Consider the following 10,264-nt stretch of genomic DNA (forward strand, 5'->3'; position numbering starts at 1 on the left):
CTTCAAGGTCATTTCTTCCGCCTTTCTCTTTTCTCCTTCTCCCTTCCTCTCTTTTCTCCTTCCGGCCGTGTGAGTTGCAAGCAGGAGACAGATGACGTGGAGCGAGCATGGGACAACAATAACAACTATGGCAGACTCAGAGCAAAAATGACAATCACAGATTCAGGGCAAATGAACGGGGACGGTGGACTCAGGGCAAATGAACAACGGACCCGATTCAACTTTTAGTTTTACTTTTCCTGTTTTTTTATATATAGTATGATATGTACCATTTTTTTTTTTTAGCTTTTGTAGGTGGTATATGTATTCATTTATTTGATATAAACAAGAGTATTTTTTATTTAGACTTCATGTATTGTGATATATATACTGTGGTATAAATGAAATTTATGAAGATTTATATATTGTGGTATGTTTCATATATTGGTTTATATCGTGACTTAGGTTAAACATTGAGTTAATCTCTACTTTATAAATTGTAGTATATTTCATATATTAGTTAGAATATTTTCAAATACTTAACAAAATGTTCTAAAGTATAGCTAAAATAAACATGAATCCATAAAAAAATGTTATGAGGTATATCTAAAATAACCACTAATCCGTAAAAAAAGCTAATAAGTTGATATGTAAAAACCAACATAAACAGAAAATAAAATTTCATTAAAAGCATTTTTTCCAAATTGAAAAATCGAAAAAATTACAATAAATGTATTTTTTTCTCTCCAACTGATAAATGAGAAAAGAAATATATTAAATGCATTTTCTCTCCCTATAATAAATGTATTTTCTCTCGTCATCATTAAAGTAGCTTCAAAAATAGGAAAAAAAAAATAAAAATAGAATATAAATAAATGTGAATGGTATAATTGTCCAAAATTAACCCTAAAAGTCATCTTTGGAAAAAAAAAAAAAATAAATTTCAAGATATTTATTAAATAGAGGGTTTTCTTCAAGCCTTCTATATAGAAACCCTAAATCTAATGTGTCAATTCAAGTATATTCAATAGATTAAACACCCATTATCATATTCAAAATCGATAGTTAATTCTCCCATTTCTGGTTGAACTGAAAAAAAATCATCTCTAACCTAATAAGTTGTTATCAAAAAAAGAAAAAGACAAATATCATACCTTAAACGCTGGGAATTATATCAATTTGTACCACAAACTAATGATTATATCAATTTAAATCATGAACTTTGAAAGTAGTGTGAATTTAAACTCCAAACTAATAATTGTATTAACTTAAACATTAAACTTTCATAAGTACATCAATTTAAACCTTGAACTTTTATATGTATATCAACTTCAACCCTAAACTTTCATAAGCGTGTCTAAATAAAACATAATAGAGAGTTTAAATTGATACAATTATTAGTTTGAGATTTAAATTATTTACTTATAAAAGTTCAGGTTTTAAATTGATATAATTATTGGTTTGAAGTTTAAATTGAAACAATCCCAACGTTGGTGTAAATCGATATTTATCCTAAATAATAATAATAATAATAATAAAAGCCGCCCTTTTGAGCTAAAAGGAATGTTAAGATATAATTTGATGGTGAGATTGATTTAGAATTTGACCTTATTTAATTCAGACTAATTTTAAATACTTCATAAAGTGATAAAATCAACAAAAGTCCAACTTATTTTATTTATTGGCTAACCAAAACAAACTTATATAATTTAGCTTTATTTAATTTGGCTATTAAATTAGTCAAACATTTGAGTTAATAAATTAAAAGAACTATTAAAAAAATCTCTAAATTTTGATTTACGTTTCTACTTCGTCATAGGTTTCAAAAACCTTAACATTTTTTTAATGTATTTTTACTCATTTTGAACCTTATTTAATTTAGTTGATAATAACAATAGATTTTTTTTAAACTGTTTTACTTTAGTTAAAAGTTAATAATTAACACTAATGGTTAAGTGAACATCAATGAAGATCTTGGGATAAAATGTAAAATTTAAAAATTTAAAAATTAAAAGCAAATCAAATTCACACTTGAAAACTCAAAAAGTAATATATTAAAATTCATGGGCTAAATACAACTTAAACTACTAACTTATAAAGTAAGTACCAAAAAAGTAGAATAAAATGGTAAGTTTTTGAAATCTAAAAACCAAATCTTTCAGTGCAAAAAACAATACATTTTTTTTACTGTACTTCAAACATGAGTAAAAATAGAATATCATTTTATAAAGTATATAATAACAAAGTAATAATCCATGTATAGCTTTTTTTCTTCTCCCAACTTTTTCTTGTACACTTCTTCATCCTTTAACCAAACACATATATTATAATTAGAACAAGGATTACGTGCAGTTATTTATTTAGACACAAAATAAATTTTAAAAAAATTTATCACATGACCATTTTTATTGGACAACTGCCTAAGTTGTACAAATACATGTGTCTAAGTAGCATCTGAAGGACAATTGGAGCACCAACTTGAAGTTGGTGGAGTGATATTTATAATATAATAACGATTTTTACAATCATTTATAACCTAAAGTATGGTGAATATTATTTCAAAAGTCCTTTTGCTACCATATTTAATATTTCTCACTCATTCTCTCTTTTATTCTTTGCTAGAGTGTTTGTATTTCCTACCCATGCAAAAAGAATCTACATCTTAAACACATATTTTTGGAGTATATATTAAAATAGTCAACACTCCAAACACAAACTATCATAATCCATATACTATAATGATTAACTCAACGCTCTAAACGTCTCTTCTAAGTATTTTCCTCATAATCGAGCCATTTGATATACACATTTTATTGAGTTCACCAACAGGATTTTATCTTTTTTTACAATTTGTAGAATGGAGAAGTCGAACCTTCGACTCTACAATGATTTATGGTCAGATCAACTTTTTTTTAGCAATGATTAGAACAAACTTTATTATATATGTTTTTTGGAAAGCTTTATTCTATTATATCTGTCTTAATCGATTTAGGATCTGTTTGGATTGACTTAATAACAAAAAAGTATTTTTTTAAAAAAATATTTTTATTTAAATATTTTTGATAAAAACTTACTAAAATATACATGAAAAATTATTTTAAATGCAACCCCTCTAATTTTCCAATGTCTTTCCAACGGACTTTATTTTTTTAAAGTGTTATTTTTTTAAAGTAAACACTCAAAAAAATGTATTGGAAACATCTCTAAACTATTTTTTATAGATTATTTGGAATTTATATAACTTCCACAGTTTGCTATATGATACGTCAAATGACACGTTTGAAAATAAAGATAAATTGGAAATTGGAAGAAGTCTCTAAGTCTCTATCCCCTGCCAAATTTATTATTAATATTACTATTTCCAAATATATATTTTAAAATTTTTTATAGAAGGTTATTTTTTGACCATTTCCACGACTCTTCTTTCTGGACATTTTTCAAAAAAAATGTTTATTTTAGCTTTTTTTTTTTGGCTTTTTGGTAGTGTTTTATTTACATTAACCTTAGGACTTTCAAATTCTTTATATTTTTAGCAATCTAATACATTTGAAAAACAAAAAAGAAACTCATTTATTATTATTTTAAAAAATTAAACAAGAAAAAGAAAAAGAAAAAGAAAAATTATTCTCTATTATTATAAAATTTCTTCATTTGAAGTCGACACGCGTATGCCGTATGCTAACCGCGATTTCACTGACACTTGCGGGAAAATTGAGGCTACGCAGAAAACGACGTCGTCTATAGATTTCTTTTCCACCATTTTCTCACTATCTTCCGTTGGATCAATCAAAATCTCGATATTACTCAAATCCAACGACCAAAAGGCTTCGAACACCATAAACTACATGCACCTGCCCGCATACAAACCTCTTACCGGGTCTAAAATTTCAACGGCCGTCCAGTGCTGGCGTTACACGCGACGATTTCCCTCTTCCCTCTCTCTTCTCTTCTCTCTCTAATTTGTGTCTCAGATCTTAAATTCATCCATTCTCCTTTGATCCGGTAATTTTAATTTCAAAAGAGAAAATTATATAAATAAATCGAAATCAATTTTCTGTTTGGTTTCTGTTCTTGGATTTGTTTCCTTTTCTTTGGTGTTTTGTGTTGTGATCTTTCACTTTTGTTCCAGTATTTCTCTCTAGGGTTTGTTTTTTCCTTCTACTCTCCTTTTGCCGATTTTATTCCATCGATGGCTGCTCCACCTGCAAGGGCTCGAGCCGATTATGATTATCTCATAAAGCTTCTCCTGATCGGTGATAGTGGTATGTGAATTCTTCACTCTTCCATCGCATTATTCCATTTCTATATCCGTTTTCTTCACGTTGTTTTGATTTTGTTATTTGATCTTCCTGATTTGGTTGTTCCTGATTCACCGTTAAGCTAGTTCTTGCAAGTATTGAATGTAATGTGTTTAATTTAATATTGTTTGAATCATGACCGTTATCAATTGATTATTAGATGTGTACGGTTGAATGTGCATTTTTTTACCTGCTTGAGCCTGGCATTTCCTGGAATGTATGTAATTTATTTCTTGTTGACTTCGTATTTGCTTCGTATGCGTAATGTATTTTGCTGGATTTTTATAAGAATGGATTAGGATTACATTTACAATAGATTGTAATTTGGTTTGATTATTTAGGATGACATGAGATGGTGTTTGCTTCACATTTTAATCCGCGTGGTGCTTGCACTTTTTTGTGAGAGCATATGGTGGAAACTTTATGTTTGTATGAAAGGGAGATTTTCTTCATTTTTTGAATATTATGTTTCCAGGTGTGGGGAAGAGTTGCCTTCTCTTGCGTTTCTCGGATGGTTCTTTTACTACGAGTTTCATCACAACCATCGGGTAGGTGCTTGTTAAACTACTACTTTTATGAGTATGTGGTTTTCCCACATTATTCTTGATTGAGTAGGCTGAACATTCTTCAACAGCATTGATTTTAAGATAAGGACCATAGAGCTGGATGGAAAAAGGATCAAATTACAAATTTGGGATACTGCTGGACAGGAGCGGTTTAGAACAATTACTACTGGTTAGTGTTGAAACTTCAAGCTGAATTTATTACCTTGTGCTGTTGTTGTGATGTGCACGAGGGGGTTGATGTTCTTGGAATAGTGGCCGGGAATGCGTGTATGTTTTCTTTAAATAATTTGATAGGTTGGACTAAAGATCTCAATATATTTGATCAATATTTAACATCTCTAAGTATATAGAATCGAACACATTAAATGTATTGACTTGTAGTCTTGTACCTATTATGTAGCTCAATTGGTTTAGTAAAGTTAATAGCAACCTCTCTCATATAGGTTTGGGGGTTCAATTTTCCCTCTCCATTTGAATTCTTTGAAAAAAAGAAAAACAACCTGTTGAATCCGGATCCTTTCTTATTAGGTATTTTGATTAGTTTGCATGTCAAGACCTCGTTTCCTTGCAGTTTAAAATTTTAGTTTCTGAGGTCTCATTGTCATATGGGCTCAAATAAATAATATTTGTACTTTTCCATCAAAATACTTGATTAAACATTTGATATTTTAAGTTTAAGAGAAAAAAAAATGCAAAAACCACCTTTGAACTATAATATTGATAACATACCTCTTACCTTTGAGAGAGAGCGAAAATGAAAAAAAGCAGTTGTCGGGCTGATACCTTCCCAGGACATTATTGGGCTGCCAAGGACCGACATGTATCCTTCCACCAAAGAGAGTGGGAGGTGATGTTGCTCTGTGAAACCAGCCTCATGTAGTTCCCTCCATCTCTAGGGGCAGTGGACTTCGGGCCTTCGTTCAAAGCCCAAGGCCCAACTCCCTACTTGGAACGGGCAGGCCAGAGATCATCTTAGAAAGACCCTACTTTGTGGACTGGACCAACCTTCAACCACTTTGATGTCCCTGTTTGGCTTACAAACTCACTCTACTGAACTCGGCAATAGCATGCCTCTTACCTTATTCCTATATTTTTTACTTAAATCATATAATGTAACTGTTGCCTTATCTATCTCAATCGATCTTCATAGCTCATGCAAGAGTCCAGTTCAATTGTTATAGTACTATTATTGTTCTTGATTTGAGTGGTTGAGAAGTATGCTCATTATGAGTATATATCGCACATTAAATATGATTTGGCTCGTCCAATTATCAACGTTATTTTAGCTCTCAAATTTAAAAATAATATTTACGTGATTAATATTTTAGTTTGCAAATTTTCTTGAATATGAAGTTGGTGTATAGACAACTTAGGGATGATTTGTGCTTTTTTTGAGCTGCCACTCATAGATTCAAGATTCTTAAATGCTAGGACTGAATAGCAATCATTTGGCAAGTTTTGGGGTATGTTAACCCTTATAGCTCGGATTTATTTTTGGATTCTTCCCCAAGTTTAACTAATTACCTTTTTTATCCTCTGCAGCTTACTATCGTGGTGCCATGGGTATTTTGCTTGTGTACGATGTAACTGATGAATCTTCCTTTAACAGTAATGTTCTTTCCTTACCTTCTCTAGCTTCAATTGTTGTGTTTTAGTGTATCTCTTTTCGAGTTTCTAAGGGTTTGTTTGGACTTTGGTAGACATTCTAGACTATGTTTTATGTTTTCAGATTCACTGTATTCAACAAATATGGGCTTGGTAGGCAACCCGAATTCTGTTTTTGAAAAATATTTTCAGATTTTGTGATCCAAATGGTGTAAATTCTAAAATTAACATTAGGGTATCTAGATTTTGAAACTGAAATTTTAAAATACATAATTATATATATATATAAAAAAAGGTCAATAAATAGTATTTCATGTTATAAACTCAACTTTCTTTTTTGTTAAATATAATATGTATTATGTAATGTATTATAATTAAATGACATGATATTACAAAATAATAATTATACAAAATTAATAAGATAAAACATTTTCATAAATTAGTTAATAATAGTTTATATTTAACTTAATTAGTGGATTATTGCAACTAGTTTTGGAGTTTATAAATATATTACCAAACACATCTTGAACCATTGTTTAAATTGAAATCCAAATTCTGAATCTGCTATAAAATATATATCTAAAAAGATAAAATATTGCATTCCAGGTTGCCTACCAAACATACCCTAATTCTTTTTATCCCATTGATTTTTACCATGATATTTAAAAAGATTGGAACGTTTTTCTGCTACTGCATGTATTGTTTTATTATGGGAACAAATGTCTGTAGACGATGAATCTTCTTAGCTTCTCTAAGCTTTATAAACTAAGCTGGTTTCTTTCTGCAGACATTAGGAACTGGATTCGGAACATTGAACAACATGCTTCGGACAATGTTAACAAAATACTTGTTGGTAACAAGGCTGACATGGATGAGAGTAAAAGGGTATCCTCCCTCTCTCTTGCCATCTGTTTTCCTACCTGTGTTTTCCAGCTCAGTTGACGTGTTTTTGACGAGAATCTTTTTTCAGGCTGTCCCCACCTCAAAGGGTCAAGCTCTTGCAGATGAATATGGCATCAAGTTCTTTGAGACTGTGAGTTATACATCTCAGCTTGGAAGATTATCATATATATCTGGTGGACATGCTATTCTAAAAATCTTATGTTTTACAGAGTGCTAAGACGAACTTAAATGTGGAAGAAGTTTTCTTCTCGATAGCTAGGGATATTAAACAAAGGCTCGCTGATACTGATTCAAAAGCCGAGGTATAGTCTTTTAAATCACTACGTGGGCTAAATTCTCATGAAGAATTAAAATTAAAATTATTATCCAACATCTATTTTGTTTGTTCGTTTGTTTTTCTAAAAAAAATATTTTAATATAATAAAATGAAAAGAATTGTTTAAAGTTCTAGAGGAGGAGAAATCCTTAACTTAAATGAGAATAAATTACTAGAAACTTGTTCATTTAAAAGTACATGGAGTTGAAAGTCATCGAATAATTAAGGTATTTAGATATTTTGTCCAATGACAAGTAAGAGAAATATCGGAGTCTACTTTATGTAAGATCTCAAGTATCCTGCCAGTTTAATTATGTTACTACGTTCTCCTTTGCTTTCTGACGATATCAAGTTTCATTTTTCTTGGAAAGCCACCAATCTGTCTTATATTTTTTTAACAATTTATTATTTCATTGCTTTCGTCTGATGTTTTTATTAGTTTGTTGTGCCTTGTGATTATGTGAGTTTGCACAGTATATTCTTTAGTTCAATGGCATCCTTTCCATGTGATTCACATTTATTTTACTTTTGGATATATTGCAGCCTCAGACAATCAAGATTAATCAACCAGATCAGGGGGCAGGGGCTGCTCAAGCTGCTCAAAGATCAGCATGCTGCGGTTCTTAAGCAAGTCGCGTTGATGGGATCTCAAGGGTACATTCTTAAGGAACCATTTGTGGAAACTATCGATCGGTCCTGTTACAACTATATCAGTGCTGCTTGTATCAGTTCTCATTATCATATTTTTTTCACCAACTAGTGCTAATCTGAGTGTGAATGACAACAGACAGATAATCCTTATTTGAGAAATTAATTATATATTAGCTGATTTTCTACACATACTCTTTATCTCCTCCTCCATCAATATTTATTTGATCCAGCTTGGAAAAGAAATAACAGCCATATTTGAAATGAAAGGCTTGCTCTGTGGTGATATCTCTCTTGGATGACCTGATGCGTGGAGAAACACACCTCGAGTAAGCCTAAATATGAGCTGCTGCTTTTACTAATTAGCCACTTAATCCAATATCTGTGCTAAGCTTGTTCTCGCAGCTTTGTAATTAGCCTATGCAGTCTCTCGTATCTTCACTAATGGGCGAGCTCATATGATTGCCGGCAAATGGAAGTGGTCCACGTCACCACACCAGGTTATATTTAACATTCCATATCTTTTTATTCCATAGAAAAATTCCCCCTCCCCTGCTTGCAATTGCATCATATCCGTGTTTTTCTAGTCCCCCACTACCCCCACTTTCTGGTTTTGGAGTAGCCTGGAATCACTGCATAAATTGGCTGGGACCTCTTATGTTCTTCCTATATGCCTAAATCAATCATGATCTTTTGTTGTTCATATCTTAGTTGTTTTGTTCTTATTCCCTTGAGCATTGTATCAGTACATCTTCATAATGGATTGCTGAATTCGTAAAACATTATGGAAGTCATTTGGAAAATACATATACATAAATCATTAGCTTATTAAGGGGACAGATTTTAATGACTGTGAAAATATGAACAGGATTACGGATTAGAAATTTTTGTTATAGCCATCATAGTAATTTTTTTTTCCCTTTAAGTGCAATTGGGTCAATAGAATTTGAACCACAGACTTCGTGATCACTTATGATTATTAATACACTCAAATGTCAATTGAGTTATGCTTGCTTTAACACCTATAGTAGCACCGGTAGAATCTTTATTTGATTGAATTAGTAACTATACATTATATGGCTGAGCTTGCATCATTCTCTTTGCTATTTTCTTATGTTTTGTGGATACTTTGTATCGTAGTTCCCTTTGATCATTATTCAACTTATTACTAAATGTTAATACGACGTCATATAAACTGGGTAATTAGCTTTTATCTGTAGTTGGAGAATTTAAATGGATAATTATCATTAACTAAATTTTTATATTTTATTCATATAGACAGTGTGTGACGTCTTGATATGTCACATAGTCTCATATATTCAAAAAGTAGAATTAGCTTTCGTGAGATCATCCTCCTTGGAGAATTTAAATGGGTGATTATCATTAAATGCAAAAAATGGAAGAAAATTTCTAAAATTTATGTGGAAAATGGAAGAAACACTAATTAAATTTTCTTGAATAAATCTTTATCCGACCGAACGAGTACTTTACTTTTGCTATAATTTATGTTTTAGGTTGCATGTTTTTTGCTATTTTCTTATGTTTTGTGGTAACTTCCTTTTGTTTCATTTTTCAATGGTTCTTTATCTTGTGTAGATGTGTTGATTTTGTTCCCATCGATCAAATGTGACATCATGTAGACGGTGCGACGTCTTGATATTTCACAAGTCACATATACATTCAAAAAGTAGAATTAGCTTTTGTGTGATGTCGTTCAAATGGATAATTAAAATATTAATATAACAATTAGAAGTAAAATAACTAAAATGAAACAAATGGAAGAATAAAATCAAAACTTTATCAATAATAGGACTAAAGTTATAGTTTAACATAATGAATTCAGATTTTGAGGTATTGAATTAAGTAGGGGTGTACATGACTTGTATTGAAAATATTTTTTGGACTAACTTGAAAATTCAGATTGGTTGAGTTGACAATCCAAAAAACCA

General features: G+C 30.7%; 1 protein-coding gene and 1 non-coding gene across 2 annotated transcripts; one reads left to right on the top strand and one right to left on the bottom strand.

The window, feature by feature from the left end:
* The first annotated feature begins 3,645 nt into the window (after positions 1-3,645).
* Positions 3,646-8,505, top strand: LOC120074597 (ras-related protein RABE1a). Its single transcript, XM_039027762.2, has 9 exons — positions 3,646-3,981; positions 4,109-4,241; positions 4,753-4,825; positions 4,912-5,012; positions 6,386-6,451; positions 7,236-7,333; positions 7,419-7,481; positions 7,561-7,653; positions 8,211-8,505. The coding sequence occupies exons 2-9, from the start codon at positions 4,169-4,171 to the stop codon at positions 8,292-8,294; spliced, it is 651 nt and encodes a 216-aa protein (XP_038883690.1). The 5' UTR covers positions 3,646-3,981; positions 4,109-4,168; the 3' UTR covers positions 8,295-8,505.
* LOC150037236 (signal recognition particle RNA) lies at positions 5,604-5,904 on the bottom strand. Its single transcript, XR_016528860.1, has one exon.
* Positions 8,506-10,264: the final 1,759 nt, after the last annotated feature.

The sequence above is a fragment of the Benincasa hispida genome, chromosome 3 (assembly GCF_027475165.1).
Source record: "Benincasa hispida cultivar pf3 chromosome 3, pf3_genome.v1.1, whole genome shotgun sequence".
NCBI lineage: Eukaryota > Viridiplantae > Streptophyta > Magnoliopsida > Cucurbitales > Cucurbitaceae > Benincasa > Benincasa hispida.